The sequence below is a fragment of the Thermochaetoides thermophila genome (genome assembly GCF_000221225.1).
Source record: "Thermochaetoides thermophila DSM 1495 unplaced genomic scaffold scf7180000011822, whole genome shotgun sequence".
NCBI lineage: Eukaryota > Fungi > Ascomycota > Sordariomycetes > Sordariales > Chaetomiaceae > Thermochaetoides > Thermochaetoides thermophila.
In genome coordinates this window covers 834518-855462 of record NW_006383038.1, presented here as the reverse complement: position 1 = coordinate 855462, position 20945 = coordinate 834518, and the positions used below count along the sequence as shown (strand labels likewise).

The 20945-nt window shown below is 53.7% G+C and overlaps 5 protein-coding genes across 5 annotated transcripts; 3 read left to right on the top strand and 2 right to left on the bottom strand.

The window, feature by feature from the left end:
* Positions 1 to 1026: 1026 nt before the first annotated feature.
* On the top strand, positions 1027 to 3491 carry CTHT_0066780 (transketolase-like protein; the record flags this gene model as incomplete). Its single annotated transcript, XM_006696911.1, has 6 exons — positions 1027 to 1080; positions 1266 to 1312; positions 1379 to 1474; positions 1526 to 1610; positions 1660 to 3286; positions 3340 to 3491. 6 exons carry the CDS (start codon positions 1027 to 1029, stop codon positions 3489 to 3491), a joined length of 2061 nt encoding a protein of 686 aa, XP_006696974.1.
* Positions 3492 to 4099: 608 nt separating this feature from the next.
* Positions 4100 to 5999, top strand: CTHT_0066770 (uncharacterized protein; the record flags this gene model as incomplete). The annotated part of the gene is made up of 3 exons (XM_006696910.1): positions 4100 to 4150; positions 4216 to 4815; positions 4881 to 5999. 3 exons carry the CDS (start codon positions 4100 to 4102, stop codon positions 5997 to 5999), a joined length of 1770 nt encoding a protein of 589 aa, XP_006696973.1.
* A 1308-nt stretch (positions 6000 to 7307) lies between these two features.
* On the top strand, positions 7308 to 8216 carry CTHT_0066760 (uncharacterized protein; the record flags this gene model as incomplete). Its single annotated transcript, XM_006696909.1, has 1 exon — positions 7308 to 8216. The coding sequence occupies one exon, from the start codon at positions 7308 to 7310 to the stop codon at positions 8214 to 8216; it is 909 nt and encodes a 302-aa protein (XP_006696972.1).
* Positions 8217 to 13251: 5035 nt separating this feature from the next.
* On the bottom strand, positions 13252 to 18402 carry CTHT_0066750 (putative SAC3 family protein; the record flags this gene model as incomplete). Its single annotated transcript, XM_006696908.1, has 1 exon — positions 13252 to 18402. One exon carries the CDS (start codon positions 18400 to 18402, stop codon positions 13252 to 13254), a length of 5151 nt encoding a protein of 1716 aa, XP_006696971.1.
* A 773-nt stretch (positions 18403 to 19175) lies between these two features.
* On the bottom strand, positions 19176 to 20566 carry CTHT_0066740 (uncharacterized protein; the record flags this gene model as incomplete). The annotated part of the gene is made up of 2 exons (XM_006696907.1): positions 19176 to 19957; positions 20170 to 20566. The coding sequence occupies 2 exons, from the start codon at positions 20564 to 20566 to the stop codon at positions 19176 to 19178; spliced, it is 1179 nt and encodes a 392-aa protein (XP_006696970.1).
* Positions 20567 to 20945: the final 379 nt, after the last annotated feature.

Here is a 20945-nt window from a genome sequence, read left to right as displayed (position 1 = left end):
GTCGCCGACTCGTAAACTTTTACCTAAGCACGGCGGCATGCCGCGACCACAACGCCTTTTTGATCGAGGACTTCGACGTTAAAAGCGAGTGATGCCACTGGAACACCTATGGCCATGTCTTCTTCACCGATACAGGAGATAAGCGTGGGTCGGCAGTCAGGCTCACCGCGGAGATTTTCTGGCCGCCGAGTGCGTGTGAATATTTCCTTGGACTTGCTGGGTTTTAGACGACACACCACTGAGTGATCGACCCCGGACGCCGTCTCCCACGCCGCGCAGGTCCCCGGCGTGGGAGCATCTCCTGGTCGATACGGTAGTGTAACACATCTCCACGGATGTGCCACCCGCAATTCTCTGTCATCAGCGCTCTCATGTCCAGCAGACCTGAATTCAGGTTGTCTGCAGAGGGCCGGGTCCTTGGACAGCAGGCGCAAGGAGACATTGCTGAAGAATATGGTGATATTGGCGTGCTCATGTCACATCCTCCTCGACGTCACCGCTCATCCTCTGATAGCGAGTAGAAGAACAGTCATTGGCGCTCTCCGAGAGAGAGGGCCGCAGACATCAGACCGCATTACAGAGAAATCGAAAAGGTACCTCGCAGTCGCGCCTGTGCTCAGACCTTGAGCTCCAGCTGTCACTTCCATCCCTGCTAGTTTCATGTCAGTTGTCACCAGGAAACCAGGAAGAGCAGGAGCAACATCATCCCCACAGCGGCATTCATCCGGCGAACCAAAACGCCTGCAGCATGCGGCAGCTCTGGTGCAACCCCACTCCGCTAGCAATTGAGCCAGTTGAGCCAGAGTTGAGGGTTGAATGGACGAGAGGGGTGAGGTGAGCGGATGAGCTAAGAATCGTCCCCCAAATGCTCCGCCAGGAGCTGCCAGGGCTGCCACGCACTTAAAACTAAACACCCCACCTCCCCGTCAAGGTCATCTTCATTTCTTTTGCTTCAAACCTCTCATACCACAACTCCCTCCCTTTCCCAACTCTCCGGCACTGGACTGCAGAGAGAAATCAGCCACCATGCCTTACACCGACGTTGATCAGCTTGCCATCAACACCATCCGCGTGTTAGCCGTAAGTCTTTCCTGGTCAAAGCTTCCCCTACCCAGGAGCCCCGCCCCCGCCAAAAAGTTCTGCCCCGCCAAGCGCACGTCGCTGTCATCAGGGCTGGCTTTGAGGACGAGAACGGCGATAATGCTTCGTACACGCGCCAGAACTTGGAGATGAGAGCAAACAATGAAGACTAACATCTTCGCCAGGCGGATGCGACCTTCCACGCTAATTCGGGTCACCCGGGTGCCCCTATGTAAGCTTCAAATGACAACATCGCCAGACTGGCCGCCGATGCCGGACCTTGAGCTAACGAATGCAGGGGCATGGCGCCAGTCGCCCACGTCCTGTTCAACCGCATTATGCGCTTCAACCCTAAGAACCCCAACTGGGTGAACCGTGACCGCTTCGTACTCTCGTAAGTGGCCTAATTTGCACACAATGGCTGGCAACGTATTGACGGGAACAGCAACGGTCATGGCTGCATGCTCCAGTATGCCCTCCTCCACCTCTACGGCTATGCCGTCTCCATTGATGACATCAAGGCCTTCCGCGTAAGTCTCTCACTCCATTTCCCCATGAATGAGCTCTAACGTCCCTCAGCAAGTCGGCAGCATCACCCCAGGTCACCCTGAGTCCCACGACACTCCCGGTGTTGAGGTCACCACTGGCCCTCTTGGTCAGGGCATTAGCAATGCCGTTGGTCTGGCCATTGCTCAGGCGCATACTGCGGCCGTCTTCAACAAGCCGGGTTATGACCTGATCAACAACTACACATACTGCTTCCTCGGCGACGGCTGCCTGATGGAGGGTGTCTCTGCTGAGGCCTGCTCCCTGGCCGGTCACCTGCAGCTCGGCAACCTGATCGCCATCTGGGACGACAACCACATCACCATCGACGGCGACACCAACCAGGCCTTCACTGAGGACGTCCTCAAGCGCTACGAGTCATACGGCTGGCACGTCCTGACCGTTGAGGACGGTGACCACGACCTCGAGGGCATTGAGGCTGCCATCCGCAAGGCTCAGGAGGTCAAGGACAAGCCTACCCTCATCCAGCTTAAGACCACCATTGGCTATGGCTCCAAGCAACAGGGCAGCCATGGCGTCCACGGCTCGCCGCTCAAGGCCGACGACCTTAAGCAGCTCAAGGAGAAGTTCGGCTTTAACCCTGAGGAGAGTTTCGTTGTTCCCCAGGAGGTCTATGACCTTTGCGGCAAGGCCGCTGCTGCTGGCGCCGCTGCTGAGGAGGAGTGGAACCAGCTGTTCGCCAAGTACGGCGAGGAGTACAAGGCCGAGCATGACGATCTGCTCCGTCGTCTGCGCGGCGACCTGCCCGAGGGCTGGGAGAAGAATCTCCCCACCTATACCCCGAACGACCCCGCAGTCGCTTCCCGCAAGCTGTCCGAGATCGTCCTCAACAAGATCTTCGATGCCGTTCCCGAGCTCATGGGCGGCTCTGCCGATCTTACTGGCTCCAACCTGACCCGCTGGAAGGGTGCCGTCGACTTCCAGCCCCCCTCGACTGGTTTGGGCAACTACGCTGGCCGCTACATCCGCTTCGGTGTCCGTGAGCATGGTATGGGTGCCATCCTCAACGGTATGGCTGCCTACGGCACCATCTTGCCCTACGGCGGTACCTTCCTGAACTTCGTCTCGTACGCTGCTGGTGCCGTCCGTCTTTCTGCTCTTTCCCAGGTCCGCGTCATCTGGGTTGCCACCCACGACTCGATCGGTCTTGGTGAGGACGGCCCGACTCACCAGCCTATCGAGGTTCTCACTCACTTCCGTGCGCTGCCCAACTGCATGGTCTGGCGCCCGGCCGACGGCAACGAGACCAGCGCTGCGTATTACGTTGCTCTCACCTCCAAGCACACCCCCAGCATCATTGCCCTCTCGCGCCAGAACCTGCCGCAGCTTGAGGGCTCCGCCATCGACAAGGCCATCAAGGGCGGTTACGTCATCCTCGAGCAGGAGAAGGCCGATATCACTCTCGTCTCGACTGGCTCTGAGGTCGCCATCTGCATTGACGCCGCCAAGCTGCTCGCCGAGCAGCACAACATCAAGGCTCGCGTCGTCTCGCTGCCTTGCTTCGAGGTGTTCGACACCCAGGACAAGGAGTACCGCCTCAGCGTCCTGCCTGACGGCATCCCGTCTCTGTCGGTTGAGGTCATGAGCACCATGGGTTGGGAACGCTACTCGCACGAGCAGTTCGGCCTCAACCGCTTCGGTATCTCTGGCCCATACAAGGAGATCTACAAGGCAAGTTATCTGTTCGTGAAGGTGTTGCGGATTGTACTAACCTGCTGGCTCAACAGAAGTTCGAGTTTACCCCTGAGGGCGTCGCCAAGCGTGCGCTGGCCACCATCGACTTCTGGAAGGATGTTCCCAACATTCGCTCGCCCATCAACCGCGCTTTCCAGCAGATCATTTAAACGGAGATGCTGGATCAGGGATGGGTCGCATGCTAGGAATCGCGGTACATTGATAGGCATATTAGTGGTGAAAAAAAAAAACCAAAAACAAAAGGGAAGGATCTGCTGAGGGAGGAAAATCATTTCGGTGTTGGGGGATATGGGGCATTAACAACAATTGCTTGATAGTTTCAAGCTTGCTGAAATAGATTTGCTAAGATTATTCATCTTCCTGAGAGGGCATGACGTGACGCGAGTTGAGAAGAAACGCGATCGAATACTGCGGCGGCCGTTGTCGCACAAAGCGGGGCACTGTCTGGTTAGCAGCCTGGCGGGGGAGCTACCCCACACTGGACCCTGTCCGTGCTTGCTTCGGGCGTGAAAGTGCCACCTCGCCGCATGCAACACACCGCAGCTTGGACTTCTTTTGGAGCTTGAAGATATCAACGTCAGGGCACTAACACCGCTTACGACACAGAAAAGCCTTCCTACAAAAATTGACAGCAGTTGCCAGGTGTTGCTGCGCCAATAGCCACAAACAGGACTTAAGTTATTTACATTGTGACTCTATACAAAACCAGCATTTGCTTGCGAGCGAGGGAACTTCCCTTGCACAACAGCCCACCATCATGGACGATGAGAAGCTTAAGGCCGAGAAGATGGCCGCTGCTAAAAAGAAGGTTTGTGCTCGTTTAATCATCTACGAGAGAAATGTCATGGCTGACCCAATAAATGGTCATTATAGTTCGAGCAAATGCGCAAGGCGAAAGCTAAAAAGGCCGGCAAGAAGGGAGTAGGAGGGGATGATGCTTCTAAAAAGGAGGAGGCTTCCGCTGCTGCTGCGACCTCTGCTGAGCCGGGAACTCCTACGTCGTCTACCGCTGGGGAGGGTGTTGCTGAGGGGGGGAAGGAGGAGAGGGATAAGGGGGAGGATGTTTCGGAGGTTCAGGAGGAGAAGACGGAACAGGCTCCTGAAGAGCAGCCTGCGGAAGAGGCTCCAGCCGAAGCTGAGGAAGAACCTGTCCCTGCGCCTGTGACCAAAACACCCTCCCTAGCGCAACAATCCAAAGCGCGCTCGCGGTCTTTCCGGCAGGGCTCCATCTCTATCACCACCGGCAGCACGCCGCTTTCCCCAGGGGGGTTAATCAGCCCCGTTGGTGAAGGAGGTGAGACGGCACCAGATATCTATCGCAAGCAGGCGCAACGAATTGAGGAGCTGGAGAAGGAGAACAAGGCGCTGGCGAAGGAGGTCAGGGATGTGGAGAAGAGATGGCAGAGAGCGGAGGAGGAGTTGGCGGATTTGAGGGAACGGGATTTGGGGGATGAGGGGGAGGTGGCAAGGCTGGTAAGTACTTGCTCTACGACACATATTCTTGACTTAAAGGGGGACAAGGTGCTGACAATGAGCAGAAAAAGGAGATTGAGGCTCTGCAGAGGCAGAACGCCCAGCTGCAGGCTCAGATCAGCCGGTCTGGGTCGGGAGCAAGCAGTCGGCATGGGTCTTCACCGTCCCTGTCGCTGGCAAGCCCACCTGCTGCGGCAACGGCCGAGCTGGAAGCCCAACTTCGCAGCAAATCAGCGACAATTGAGACGATGGAGCTCGAGATGTCGCGTCTGCGCGCACAAGTTGAGCGGCTATCGCTCTCGGCGTCAGCACCTTCTGAGCAGATCGCTGCTCTCGAAGAGAAACTCGCCCGTGCGGAGAAGGCAGCTGGTGTTGCCCAGAGAGAGGTCAATGACTTGAAGGCGGAGCTGGAAAATGCCTCCAAGAAAGCAGTCAAAGAGGGCTCGGAGAGGGCAAGTGCCGAGACGAAAGTCAAGATTTTAGAAAAGGAGGTCGAGACCCTCAAGGGGGAGAAGGAAGACCTTGCCAAGAAGGTCGAGGCGCTAGAAAAGAAAGTTGCCACGCTCACCACACTGCATAAGGAACAGGAAGGCCGGATGTCTGCCCTACGCAAAGAAAAGGATAGCTTGGAGGAGGAAATTAAGAGGCTCAAGAAAGGAGGGGAGGGAGGCATCGACGACGAAGGGATGGACGAACTTGAAGATGAGGAGCGCCGCAGGCTTGAACAGCGGATCCGGGAGCTCGAGGCAGAGAATACGGATCTCCGCCGGGGCATCTGGATCGAGAAACGCAAGGAGATGCAGATGCCTCCCGAAGGCGAGACTGCCGTTCGCTTTGAGAGTGTCGACCTCGACCATGGCGGTCACTTGTCACCACATGTTCATGCCCATGGTAGTAAGAAGGGCGGCGGACTGGGAGACTTACTAGCTACCGGCCTCAATGTCTTGACAGGAGGCGGGACTACGGCTACCGCTGGCGGCGGGGCATTTGATGATCTGCTGGATGATGACATGGAGTTTGACGAGGAAGCCTTCCGGAGGGCTCAGGAGGAGGAGCAAAAAGCAAGGATTGAGAGGATCAAGGAGTTGAAGAGGACGTTGAAGAATTGGGAGGGGTGGCGGTTGGATTTGGTGGATATCAGGCGTGGTGGGGGAGAAGGGATCGGGGAGATCTTCGAGGTCTGACCGGGCAAGAGAAAGGTTCTTTGTCTTTGCTTAGATTTGGTTTGGGGTCCTATGCCTGGTCTTGTTGTCCTCTATATACATTGTATTGTTGTTCTTTGTCTTTCCGAACTTCATGGTCGCGGCCTCGAATGCCGTTCAATCCCACTTCATGTGGTTCTTTCTATTGGCTCTGTTCCAAGCCAAAACTGGTCCCCGCATCTTCATACAACTGCTCTTGTCGTCGGGAACACATCAACATGGGGTTTCTGCCCTCCTGGAGACCGGGCATGGGCCAAGTGCGTTGGCCATCTTGCTACTGTTCCTCACATACTTTTTCTTGTTATTGTTCGTTTGGCGATAGGGCTTTTGTTCTTTCCTCAGTTAGGGCATTGGTATTCTTCCCTGGTTCACAGATATTTCTTCTCCCCCACAAAATGCGTGATTCGATTTGAACTTTTCCCCCTTTTCCTCGCGCACTTTCCCCCTAGCCAGATTGCCAGTCCAGTTATCACTGAGCACGCCTCTTCTACCAACTTACGTTGACGACTAAGCCATCGCATACCTCACTCTTACTTTTTCCTAATATTATTAATTTCTGGTCTTCTTTCTTCTTTCACTCGCTTTTATGAGACCGAAGCGTGCTTGATCAATCTGAAGCGTTTCCCTATCATTACATTGATCTGAAGGTTGAATGACAACCCTCAACATCATCTTACCGAAGGTAACACTCTTACTTTACTCACTGCTGCTTGAAACCGAACATCTTCTCATTGACCTGAAGGTCATATTGCGACTTTTGACCCATCTTGCCTCGAACAGCACAAGATACTTTTGCTCACTGTTGCATGAGATCGAACACTCCTTCATCGATCTGAAAGGTTTGTCGCTCCATCATTCTATTAGTCTGAAGGCCAAATAGTGACTTTCACACATCTTACTTGGAGCAAGATAAGACAATGTCGATCTCAAGGACTGCTCAATTCCAAGCGTTTTTCAATTAAAAAAAAAAAAAACCTCAATCGATCCCAGGGTTCAAAGTCAAGGCTTCATCGATCTCAAGGTCACCGGTCCAAAAGTGGACTTTAACTCCAAGTCTCCTCTCAAAAACGCTTCTTCATCAGACCAAACAAGAACTCTGATCGATCAAACAAGTGTTGCTCGATCCAAAGCAAGCAGCATCAACAACATTTTCCATAAGAATCCTAACGGCCATCAAGTGTTGGTCGTCCCGAGCCTCAAGGCTGAATTAATCATCACAAAGACAGGGTCACAAGCGTGATCCTTTGATATCGTCTTTTTTTCGCAGACGAAAGAAGCCTTTCATCTGCGATGTCGCACAAGCGCAAGGCCTGCGATATTCACCCCGGTGTCGACCGGCATTCGGATGACCATGTCTGTCATCAAGACGAACAGCGTCTGAGGAAAATCAAAATCTTGGACGACAGTGATGTGGACCCGCTGTTGTTGGAAATCAGCGAGTTCAGCAATAACGAGATCGCCGAGGGCGCTGCTGCTGGCCCTGCTGCTCCTCCGACTGCTGCTGCCATTGCGGTTCCCGCTGGTCCCGCCTCCGTTGCCCCTATGCTTCTCGGCCCAGCCTTCGGCTCCGCGGCTTACTCCCAGTGGATGCGCGAGCAGCACCTGCTGCAGCTGACCGAGAGCTCGGTTGAGGCTTCCTTCCCGTCCGTCTTGACGTTGGAGGAGCTTGCCCGGGCCGGTCTTCCGACCGGCCACATCGAGATGGACTTCTGGGGCCGTCTAGTGCGCGTGCCTGGTTCTATGGTTGCCCCCCAGGATCTCTGGCCACGGCCTCTGGGTCGATGGGTCTGGGCGCTGGCGAGCCATCTTTGTCCGTGTAGTTGCCTGCATCAGGGCGCGGATTGCGGTGCGCGATGTGCGTCAGAAACCAGCGCATCGTGGGGACGCTTTCCGCGACTGGATGGCTCATCCAGCCAACGACGTGGCGGCGCTGACGGTGCTCAGCACCATTCTCGGTTCGATTTTCGCAATGGTCGACCGGTCCGATTTCTCAGTTGCCCGGCTGCAAGATGTGCTGGGTCCCGTGGAGAGGCGTTCGTTGAGGCTGACGGCATCATCAGTTACTTCCTGACGGTGCGCCCGACGCTCGAGCTGAACAGCCCCTTGACACTCGACCAGCAGTGTCGGCTGAGTCGGCTCGGCTGGTTGACCCGGATTGGTCAGGGCCGAGTCATGCGCGCTGGAATGGACTGGGATTAGGAAGGCCTGGTGCCGGATGTGCAACGCGCGTTGGAGCGCGCGCAGGGCTGGCGTGATCCGCTTTCTGCACTGGTTAAGGATATCAACAGTGCGCTGGACGTTCTCAGGCACCACGAAGCATGAGGAGGCGACGCAAAAGGGGAGTGGGATGGATGGTGAGGTCGGGACGGGGCATGGTTACTATATCGGTTCCATAGGTTCACTTCGGCTTGGCGTCCTGCCTTCTGAACCACTCAATTTTGCCATTAGTAGGCGAGTATTTCAAACCCACCGCCTAGCTCTTTGTAGGTCGCCAACCTATGCGCCTTAGTAACCATCTGTCCACACAGTGTCCTTTGCCGACTATCCTTACAACATCGAGTTCTAGAGCTTATAAGTAATATCAGTCACAATGCCGCCTACAGTCTTGCTGAGATTTCTCATCAGTTTCAGAAATGGTATAGTCCTTGTTTCCTTCATACCTGTTTCGTTCCTAATTTTTCCTCGGGCTAATCAGTCTACCAGGCTGTCAAGGAAGCCAATGACTCTCTTCTGCCCCGGCATGCCTGGTTCTGGCAAGACTATTCTCGTATCGATCGTCATCAATTATCTCCAAAGGAACTTTGGAGACCGTGATGTTGGTATCGCCTACTTATACTGTAATTTCCGGCGCGTGGACGACCAAACCGTGGAGCAGCTCATCGCCAACCTCGTAAAGCAATTACTCAGCAACAAGTTTCCACCACCACCTGGAGCCATGGATACCTATACTCGATGCAAGAAGCATAAATCACAACAATTCTTAAGCGATCTTGAGGAGATGTTTTATGTTATTGCTTCACTGTACACGGATGGGGTTTTTGTTATTGTTGATGCACTGGACGAGTGCTAAATGAGCAACAATGTTCGTTTCGAATTCATTGAAGCATTACTGCGCCTTCAATCGAGGGGGAGTAATGTCAACATCTTGGCCACATCCCGGCCTGTACCTGATATCGTGGAAGCCTTTGATGGGCACTCCCGCCTCGAGATAGTAGCCAAAAGGGACGACATCGAGCGATACATACGCAATCAGATGTCCAATCTGCGCGCTCTCTCAAAGTACCCGGACCTCCAACACGAGATCATCAGTTGCATTGCCGATGTCGCAGATGGCATGTAAGTTATCAGTGTTCCATGAGCCATGGGTTATTGATTCAATTGAGCATATGCTTGCTCACAAAATCAGGTTCCTACTCGCTCACCTCTTCTTCGAGTCCTTGAAGGATAAAGTTAGCGCAAAACTTATCCATAAAGCACTGGACGAGCTTCATAACGACGCTAAGAAAAAGGAGCCAAAGTTTGCCCTGTTACGCCGAGCATATGACAACACAATGGAGCGAATCAATGGGCAAACGGCTGGATACAAGGAGCTTGCCAACCATGTTCTATCCTGGATTATCTGCGCCAAACGTCCTCTTAAATTCATAGATGTTCAGTACGCATGGGCTGTCAAGGACAGTGAGGACAAGCTTGATGAAGCCGCGATTCCTGATGTCGAAGACATGCTTTCGGCATGTTGCGGGCTCGTTGTCATCGACGAAGAAAGCGAAATCATTCGACTGGTCCATTCTACGGTTCAGGAATATTTTCAGGATACTTTGACTCGGTGGTTTCCGACCGCCCATCTCGATATCGCAAATACCTGCGTACTATATCTTTCGTTTGAGGACTTCTCAGGTGGCCCTGTCAGAACACATGAGGAGGCGCTTGCACGACTTGAAAAACCTCTCTTCACCTATGCTGTTGACTACTGGGGATATCATACATCTGCGGGTTGTTTCTGCACTCCTCAGCTGCTTAACTTATTGACAAAATCGGAATGGGTCAGGATGGTGGTACAACTATGTGATATCTTCTCCAATATCAGAAAGCGGTTTTGGCTTTCTTCAGTGGACTTGAGGCCATCTCACAATGCATTTCATGTACTTGGTGCCTATGGGCTCAATAATTTGGTCAAGGTTACTCCTTGTGAGTGCTCGGGATATAGATCCAGACCAACAAGACCAGGAAGGTCGAACGCCGCTAAATTGGGCTGCAGAGTATGGCCATACGGAGATTGTTAAAGCGCTATTATGTGATGGCCGAGCTGATCCAGACCGACAAGACAAGGAAGGTCGAACACCGCTAAATTGGGCTGCAGCGTATGGCCATACGGACATTGTTAAAGCTCTGTTATGTGATGGCCGAGTTGATTTAGACCGGCAGGACAACTATGGTCAAACGCCGCTGAGTTACGCTGCAAAGAATGGCCATACGGAGACTGCTAGAGCTTTGTTATTTGATAGCCGAGTTGATCCAAACCGACAAGACAGGCAAGGCCGAACGCCGCTGAGTTACGCTGCAATGAATGGTCATATGGAGACCATTAGAGCTCTGTTACGTGATGGCCAAGTTGATCCAAACCGACAAGACAGAAATTACCGAACGCCGCTGAGTTGGGCTGAAGAGTATGGCCATACGGAGACTGTTAGAGCTCTGTTATGTGATAGCCGAGTTGATCCAAGCCGACAAGACAACTATGGCCAAATGCCGCTGAGTTACGCTGCGTGGAATGGCCATACGAACATTGTCAGAACTCTATTATGCGATAGCCGAGTTGATCCAGACCAAGAAGATAAATATGGCCGAACGTCGCTGAGTCGGGCTGCACAAGATGGCCATACGGAGGTTGTTAAAGCTCTCTTATGTGATGGCCGAGTTAATCCAGACCGAAAAGACAACTATGGCCAAACGTCGCTGAGTAAAGCTGCACAGAATGGCCATACGGAGGCTGTTAAAGTTCTGTTATGCGATGGCCGAGTTGATCCAAACCGACAAGATAGGCAAGGCCAAACGCTGCTGAGTTACGCTGCAAAGAATGGCCATGCGGAGATTGTTAGAACTCTGCTATGTAATGGCCGAGTTGATCCAGACAGACAAGACAGGCAAGGCCAAACGCCGCTGGGTTACGCTGTACGGAATGGCCGTATCGAGGTCGTTAAGACTTTGTTGTGTGATAGCCGAGTTGACCCAGACCGACAAGACAACTATGGCCGAACGCCGCTGAGTTGGGCTGCACAGAATGGCTATACGGATGTTGTTAAAATTCTATTATATGATGGCCGAGCTGATCCAAACCGACGAGACATGGAAGACGAAACACCGCTAAGTTACGCTGCAAAAAATGGCCATGTGGAAGTTGTTCGAGCTCTGTTATCTGATGGCCGAGTTGATCCGGACCGACAAGACAAGCAAGGCCGAACGCCGCTGAGTTGGGCTGCACGGAATGGCCACACGGAGGTTGTCAGAGCACTGTTATGTGATGGCCGAGCCGACCCAGCCCAGCAAGATGACAAAGGCCGAAAACCGCTGAGCTATGCTGCACTGTATTACCATATGAAGACTGTTATGGCGCTGTTATTCCATGGCCGATATAGGTCAATAGGATAGTCAGGACTCATCTTAGACTGGTGTCATACCTTCGGATATTGTTTAGTTAGCTCATCTATAAAAGCCTCATTTCTCTCATATAGTAAGTAATATCTCCTTGCCCTTCCCATCCTGACTCTAGACTGTCTTGCTCCTCTTGAAGTATCTAAGATGTTCGGAGAGTAGATGATATCATAAGTTTCTGTCTGGTGTTTGTGATTGGTATCCAACATTGGGTGGATGCGTATTCTGCTGATATTTGGAGGAGGTAACTAGATTATTATCATCTGACTGGCAGGCGAGCTTTTTGAACCAGAAAGCTGCAGGTAGTTGAGACTGAAGACCGAAGGTTCGATGTTTCATGCTCCGAGTTTTGACATAGCGGTTCATAGCTTGGAAGTAGATTGCACACCTGCTGTAAAGTCTGAGAAAGTGAGTAGGAGCAGGTATGAAAGCGGTAGAGGAAGACTAAAGAACAATGTGAAGGCGTGCAAGGTATAGTCACCAATGATAAGGCCAGAGCCGCTCTTGCTCACAGCTATTCATGGCGAAGGGTAACGACTGGGTAGCCTGATGGTTGCCTTGTGTGACTTTGCTCATGCGATGAAAGCTGATTCAACGCATGTATCGTTACTGCTCTTATAACATGACCCTTGCACTATCTCTCTTCTCCAGCTTTCAATCTCGTCTTTTAGAGGGCAAATATGAACAGGCAGATGCCAAACCTTTAGGGCCTACCCACTGACTCTCACAGTCCTTTTGCCACTTCTCTCCCCAGACAAGCCCTATTTACCTAGTACACCTCAGCTCCAGCAGTTAATAAATTACCAAACTATGGCTTTTCCCCTTTCCTTCCAACAACTCTAGGTGGCTCAGTCCTGTGAGCCTCTTTCCCAGTTCGGAAACCAGTGTAAGTCTCTGAGAGCTTCCTCTTTCAACACTTTGTATGTCAGATATGAGGATTTTTGTTGGTTCCACGAATGCCAAACGAGGTCTCCTGTCCCTCCAATGTTCTGCTCATGTTAGTTTGTGTTGGACTTATAGAGGTCTCTGGTTCTGCCCTAGCGGCTATCCCGAATTTTGATCAGCATTGCTCTCTCATTCCACCTCTCCCACTGCTTGCAAGAAGATCATCCACGACTGACAGGAAGATGGGATGAAAATTCCAAGAATCGGAAGTCATGATCACAGATGCATCAAGACGCCGAGCTAAACTGCTAGAGCAAGGAGAGAGTCAAACAAGCAACTCAATTCCAAAGATCATATTTTCCCCTCCATCCGCCCGTTTTGCTATGAGACAAGTTTAGTAACTGGAAGAACCGACCTCCATCAGAAAACGCCATCCTTTATATGCACTGAGTGTCCTTGTCCCCCCCTCCGCCCTCCTACCATGTCCCCATGTCCTAATGTGCAACGCACGTTTGTGATGATCAAGCTGAAAGAGCAAACGTGTACATACTCCAGGTGATAGGATACTCTTTCTCCTTTCCCAACTTCTTCCTTTCTTTTTCGCAGTTTCTCCTCCCATTCCTTTATTATTCGTGGAATACGAACTCTCCCTGAAAGCTCCCTCCCGGACTCAACATAATCGTAACTCTCCCAATAATTATCCCTTCATCCCCATAACCGGTCTCTCCTCCCTATCCTTCTCCTCCAACTGATCCATACACTCATGCAGTTCCCTCAACATCCTCCACGTATCCTCCACCATAGCAGCTGTTTCCTCCCTCCCCAGTACCGACACCGTCGGGACACCTGTCGGCGTTGTACTCGGCGAGGCCGCCCGTGCAGCCGCCGCTGCCTCAACAGTCGTAAACGGCCTAACCGCCAGCGGCGGGGGCGGCGAGGACTCAGGCTGATGTTGCTGGTACTGGGGAGGCAGCGGAGGGCGAACAAATGTCGGGGTGGTAGAAGAAGAGTTGTGGTGGTGGCTCCAGCTTCGAGTGGGCGTATCGTTGAGGTTGAGACGCTTACGCGACGTCGAGATCGGGGAGTAGCCTCTTGCTTTGGCGTCAGCTTCCTTGTCGGAGGGTGAGCATCGCGATGCACGCTCTTCGTCAAAGGCGGCGGTGTTAGCGTCGCGTTTGCGCTTCTGGTGCAGGGTAACTTCCTGCTGTTGGAAGGGATCGGTTGGGTGCAGAGGGGAATGAGTGCCGAGGTCGATGCTGTTGCGCAAGCCCTTGCTGCGTTGTTCTTTGTATTCTTTTAGCTTAGCCAGACGGGCGCGCAGTTCGCCGGTTGAGAGCTTGGTAGGTGACTCCTCGCGCTGGAAAGGAAACTCGGGCTCATCATCGTCTTGCTGTTGCTCTTGCAGCTGCCGTAGTTGCTCCTCGCGCCGCTTCCGTTCGTCTTCTTCTTTCCGCTGGCGCTCGGCCTGCTCTCTGCGCAGCTTTGCGACAGCCTCTGGAAGCCAAGCGCCATCGGGCATGGGGACAAACCCGCGAGCGCGCAGTTCCCAATGCCGAGACTTCGACAAACTGCCAATGGCACTCGAGATGCTCGCAACCGACGACCCAAACAACGCCCTCCTCTTCCTCGCCGCGCCACCAAGACTCATAGTATCAATCTCATCACCTGACAACTCCTCCGAATTCCTCTTCCGTGCAGCAGCTGCAACAGAAAAGTTAGTAGCCCTTCCATTGACACTACTCCCAACCGATGAACGCAGCGACTGCCGGAAGCTGTTCAGTCCATCAGCCGAAAACGTGCCCGACAAACTCCGCCGGCCATCAAACTTCGGCACGCCAATACCCAGTTTCTCACGCAGCGAACGCGTCTTCCATCCCTCACGCCGGCCGCCAATGCTGCTAGCAGTATCGGACCCATGATGTGAAGGCGCAGGCTCGAGCTCAAGATCCGACTCAGGATACCGAAAGGTCGATCGAGATGGCGTGACCGACGCGGCATCGGTCACTGCATAGCTGCCATTCATCTCAGCAGCGCGTGCTTCGCGCACAACACTACGCGCAATCGCATGCGGATCCTCATTCAACCCAGAAAAGATGCCGCTCGCAACCAATTGCTCCTCAGTCTGGTCGGCGCTGTAGGCCATGCTGCTGGCGCGTCGCGCACGAATCTGGGATGCGAGGAAGCTGAAGTGCTGGGCGTCTTCCATGATTTCGCGCTTGGCCTTTCTGCGAGCTTCCTCTTCCGCCTTGCGCTGTTCTTCAAGCCGTTGTTTTTGAAGCAGGCGTTGTTGTTCGCGGTAAAGGCGCATCTTTTCTTTGCCCTCGCGCAGTAAGCGCTTTGTGGCAAGAGCGCGTGCCTTTTCGCGCCAACGGTAAAAGTACTTAACCTGCAACCGATGTGTAAGGTGCTCCCGAGCCAGGCGCCATGATTCCTCCTCTTCGGCCTTGCGCTTTCTTTCGGCTTCCTCACGCTGGTGACGCTGCCAAACGTCCCAGAGCAGGTGACGTAATGTTTCCTCAGTAAATTCTTCCATGATGCCTCCGTCTCCCGTGACAAACCATTTCGTGAAATCCGCCATTAGATCCCGCTTAGGCTTAGGAGGTGGCGGCGGCTCTTGAGGTTTGGTCGGGGATGCTGCAGGCTTGATAGAAGCAAACAGCGATGGTTGTGATGTCGAGGCGGGAGGAAGGGGTTGCTGTCCGAAGATTGCAGGCAGCGCTGCAGGGAGAGTAGGCTTACTTTCGGCTGACGTGGCCGGAGTCGAAGTGGGAGGTGGTGTGACCGTGATAGATGGGATGGATGCTGAAGTGACAGGTTGCTTATCTGCCGACTTGGTTGGCGTTGCCGTCGGGAAGAGAGAAGAACCACCTGCAGGAGCTGCCCCGAACTGGTAAGTCTGAGTTGAAGCGGTCGGTTTTGTCGTAGCATCGAATGTCGTAGTGGTAGAGATAGAAGGTGTTGGGGTGGCAGCGCTACCAGAGAGCGTCGAGGTAGAAGGAAAGACAAACGATGTAGAAGGTTGTTTTGCTAGGACGTCGTTGTTTTTGAGGAAAGAGAAAGGATTCTTGTCAGCAGTCTTTGGGGACGTAGTTGTCGAACTGGTAGCTGCTTGTTCGGGTTGCTTGGGAGGTTCAGCAGGAAAATTCGGCTTGGGAGCAGCAGCCGGAGTGGTGGTCATGGTCGTGGTGGTTGGTTGGCTCAAGGAAGAGAAGGGACTCTCCGTGGTAGCGGGCTCGGCAGGCTTGCCGAAGCCTCCAAACACGCTTGTGGTGGTTGTCGAGCTCGCCGGCTGTGAAGACTGGGCGCTTCCAAAGGCCGACAGCTGGCTCGTTGTGCCTGTGCTTGATGTGGCTCTAAGCTGGGGAGTGCTGGATGTTGTCGGAAAGCTAAAGATTGATGAGGCCACTGTCCCTGTCGACGGCGCAGCTGTCGTTGATGCCGCCGAAGGGGCATTGAAAAACGACGGGGTAGTCGTAGAAGGAGCGCCAAAAACAGACCTCGTCAGCTCCGGAGACTTCTGGCTGACAAATAGACTATCCGGACTGCCATCATCATCGATCGACCCGGCCGGCTTCTCCGACATCTCCTCGTAGACGGTGTTGTAGATAACGAAAGGTAGTGGCTGCCCTTGACGCTTCCTCTCCACAATCTGAGCCGAAAACGACTGACGTACACGGGGCGATGGCACAATCTTCTTTTTCTGGTTGAGAAGGAGATATGGTTCCTTGACCTCAGGCTTCCCGTCGGGGACCCAGGTCGTGAACTCGAACTCGTGGAGCTCGGCAAACTCGACAGCCTCCTCAGGTGTGTCGAAACGCAGCATGGCGTTGAGATCAGAGGCTGTGATAGTTCTCGGGGCATCGCGGTGGCGGGCGTAGCAGCGAACCAGGTTCCGAAGGATACCCTGGCGTACCGTGGTGAAGTGGATTTCGGCAATGCAGGCCATGGTGTAAGACACGCGGGGGTCCTCGACAATGGCGAAGTAGTTTGTGAAGGAAGTATCCGAAAGAGTTGTCCCTTTCCGGGGCTTGATAGGACCCTTGGGTTCTCGGACATCCTCCATCGTGTGGATAAGAGACAGCGCGGTCTGCACCTCCTCCGACTCAAACCAGTACTCCTTGCCCCAGGTAGGTATCCGTTTTGCTATGGCGGGGTCACCAGCATTCAGGAGCAAGTAGTACGCCCTGAACTCGGGCTCGTTTTCGCATGGGACCTTCATGTCCCTGCAAACATCATAGGCCTCCATCAGCGATAGGATGGTGCGGCCGAGCTGCTCAATCTCCTGCTTCTGGTCGAAGTCCTCATTGGCGAAGCCTTTCCTCGATAGCAGGTGAAGAGCGATGGCGTGGAACCGGGCGATGGCTTCGAAGCAGTAGACCATGTCCTTCATCTCCTCGGCCGTCTTCTGCGAGTGGAAGGTGAAATCCTTGCGAACGGCTCTCGTCCGATCCCAAAGGAAGTTGTGCATGGCAGGTAGGTTGTTCTCGGATTGCAAGAGGTCATTAAATAGGTAGTCGGTCGTCCTCCGAAGCGCGTCAACGGTACGCACATCCATGGGCAGGGGCGCATCTTGACCGGCAGCTGAGCGACCAAACTTCTTCACCATCTTGGCCGGATCGGGCCACAGAGTATGGCCATCAGGACCGACCGACTTCTCCTCCGTCATGACATCGTACTCAGCAATACGAGACACCTGTTCAAACTCTGGGCACATATCCTCGCAGATGCCCTTGAAAGGCAGAGCATCCTCGAGCTTTCTCCTCTTTTCCGGATCGTCGATCTTGTCGGCTTTTCTCAGTGAAGCATATACACGGGCGCGGTACTTCTTATAAGCTTCTTTGAGGCTCTCAATAGCACCGCGCTTGTTCGGATTACCGGGCTCGGCCGGCCATTGCGGGGGATTGATGTTCTCTTTCTTCAGGTGTCCCAAGAGGTCGTTCGCATATTCATACGCAAAAGTCGACAGCTCTTTGGTCCGCTCAGTCGGTTCGCGCATCGGGCCATTCTTGTTGCCGTTAACCTGGGAAGTGGGTTGGAAGCGCACCTGACGCTCTGGCTTCTTATTCTTTTCTCCTGGTTTGGCCTTCTTCGTGAACTTCTCGGTCTCTTGGCCGGCAATCTTTTTCAAAGTTGACTTCAGATCCGCAAACGGAGTGGCTTCCTGGGAGTTCCGGTTCGTTCGCCCAGCAAAACCAGTTGTATTAGCGTTATTAGTCGCTTTATTTGCGGCTGGCGGCTGCGACTTAAGCCCGCCGAAACCCTTTCCCTTGCTCTTGCGACCGCTCATGGCGTCTGAGTCACTCTCTTCTGACGCTTGTGCTCTTTTACTCGGAGCTTGAGTTCGTTGTCGGGTGTCGAAAGGTGATGGTGTTCGTTTCTTGCCACTAGGCCCCTGGGGAGCGCCGACGAGGTTGGCTTGTTGCCTGCCAGACTGATTCTGACGACCAGCAGGAGACGGCTGGCGACTCGACCCTTTTGACTGGGGTGCGGAACCAGCAGGCGTACTGCCAAATGCAGACGTCTGGCCGGATGCGGCTCCGAATGGATTCGCAGCGGCCAAGGAAGACCCGTTCCCTGCGGTTGGAGCGCCGAACGGTTTGTTCTGGGCGTTCTGAGCGGAAGCACCGAAAGGGTTCTTGATCGGGGCACCGAACGGATTCGCGGCCGGTGCACCAGATGGTTTCGCAGAAGACGCACCGAAAGGATTGTTGGATGAGGGCGCGCCGAAGGTACTTTGTGCTGGCGCTCCGAAGACGGATGAACCTTGATTAGACGGGGCTGGAGAGGCGAAAGGGTTGTTGACCTGCGCTGGAGGCGCCCCGAAGGGATTGTTAGCTGGCGCCATCATGGTGAGCGAGGCAAGGCATTGGCGATCGGAGGTTTCGAGGGGAAGATAAACGGGGGGGGCCTGGGAGAGTCGCTTCGCAGCGTGACCGGCGCGGCGGAGAAATCGACGTGTCGCGGGAAGAAGAGAGTGTTTCGGTGTGTCCCAACGAAGACGATGGTGAAGACGAAATCTTTACCAGAGGTTTCGGAGAAGAAACGCACTCAGCCGTCTATTAATCGCCTCTCGAGGGTGTAGGGTGTAGGGAAAGGAGTGATGATTCGAGATGGTAAGCGTGGAGTCGTGGATCGCGATTCGCGGAGCGCACGACGCCCCCTACGTTTCCGACCAGAATCGACGCAGCGGCAGCGGCAGCATGGGCGCAGGCGAATGCTGACGCGCGCGCTGATGGATTGACAGGCTGGTGGTCGACGTGGGAATCACTTAGCTGTGCTTTTCGAGATGCGAGTTGGCGTTGGAGATGCTCAGAGGAGCACCTGCTATTCCAGCTCCTGCAAAGCCAGGACCCGCGTCTGCGGCTTTGTTGAATTAGACCCATCGTTCTAAGCGATTTTGCCATGCCAATCTGGGCGGTGAGCTGTAAAGTGGGGCTGCATTCGTGCATCCGTCCGTTACAGAGAAAGGAGGGGGGGGGGGGGCTTGGCTAATACGGTATTTTACACAAAAATTACGCACATGAAGTTAGGGAGAGAACACGACGTTGACATCAATAAAGACTGCTTACAAACGGTACAATATGGTACACGAAAGCGGAAAAATGGGTCAATGGAGATTATCTATTGTGTATTTTGTGTAGCTGGCTTTCTAAACTTGCCCTGTATCCAGCACCGGTACATCTTGAGCTTCTTGGCGCGGTTGACGAGCAGGCGATGGTCGACGGCCAAGTTCTCAATCTCGAAACTAAACGGCACACCTTCCTTTTCGTCTGCGTCGCCATTCTCCTTAGCGAACTTCTTACCGGTCCAGATATCAGCCAGCTCTTCCTTCTCAAAGAAGTAGACGCGTGTGCCGTCGCCGCGAATGTAGAAGTTCTCCTCGAGGTATCTGCCTTTCCTAAACCGCACCTGGGCGAGGTCTCCTCTTCCATAGTCGCGGAAGCATACCTCGCCGCCGGGCTTGAGCACGCGATACACATTCTCGACAGCCTTCTTCCACTGTTTGGGAGAGAGGGCGGAGAAGATGAAGATCATGATGGCCACGTCCACCGAGTTCTCCTCAAGGCCGGGGGGCAACTCCTCGCCAGCCACGTCCCAGACGTCGGCCTGCATGAGCTCCGGGTTATAGGACTCGTGGTTACGCATCACCTCAACCGCCTTTTTGGAGAAGTCGCAGGCATGAAGCTTCAACTGCGGGTTCTTATTCTTAGCCAGGATGGGGAACGCGGTGTTGCCAGCCCCGGCGCCTATTTCGAGGATCACCTTCGGCCCGGCGTCTTCCCGCGTCACCTGCTCCAAAACCGGGAACTCCTGCTGCAACCACTTGCGATCCTTAAAGAAGTGGGATGTGTTGTTCTGGTAGAACCGGTTCCACCACTTGGCTGGATCCGAATTGAAACGGTCTACTTTCGAGTTAGCCATGCATGTTTCTTGACGGAAGAGGCATTGACAACGAAAAGACGAGAAGTGCGCATCAGATGGGAGCGAAAGACTAGAAACTACAAGGTTGTCTTCATGAAAGCTCAGATGAACTATGCTTATTTTTGTAAATCATCACAAGCGCCGGGTAGAATGCCTGCAAACGGAGAGGAAAGGAAAGAAGACTCACACTTACGCTTATCAAACTCTGACACGGGCGCCGCCCGCTGCATAGCGTACTGCTGTTCAGCGTATGCCTTGTACGCATCGTCCGTCTCGACGTGATCCCACGCGTTGAACTCGAACACGTCGTCCTCTTCAGTTAGGTAGCGCGACCCGAACTGGAATGGGTCGCTACGCTTCTGGTTATTTTTGGGATCATGGGAGCGGTGCGGGGGAACCTGCATTTGCTCCTCCTTGTTCTGCTCCTGCTTCTGCTCCTGCTTCTGCTCCTGCTTCTGCTCCTGCTTCTGCTCCTGCTGGTCAGAGGAAGGGTCCTCCGCTATTTCGAGCGAGGCTATCTCAGCAGCCAGCTGTTTCTCTGCCACAGCAGCCGGGGCCGCGGCGGCCGGAGCGGGGGAGTCGGTCGTCATATTGTTGCTGAGTGCTGGGCAGCAATTATGTGAATTTAAAAAAAAATCAAGTGAATGTTCCGCAGCGCCTGGTTGAGGGCAGCTAAGAGTTGCCGCAGGTCATTGAACGGCGCTTGCGGAGTTGTGTGTCTGGCGCATCTTCTCAAACGAGAGGGGCAGGCTCGACTATGCAGACATGAGGAAGAAAAGAATTTTGGGGGGGAGAAGCGAAAATCCGATGCTAAAAATTCGGTTGCCCAATGTGGGGTCAAAACCAGCCCCTGTCTTCACCAGGGCGGGATTTGCACTAGCCCAATAGGGAAGTACTTTTGGCCTCCTACTTTATATGCTCGAAGTTTTCGAAATTGAGATCCAACATCTATCGAATGACCTTCTAACT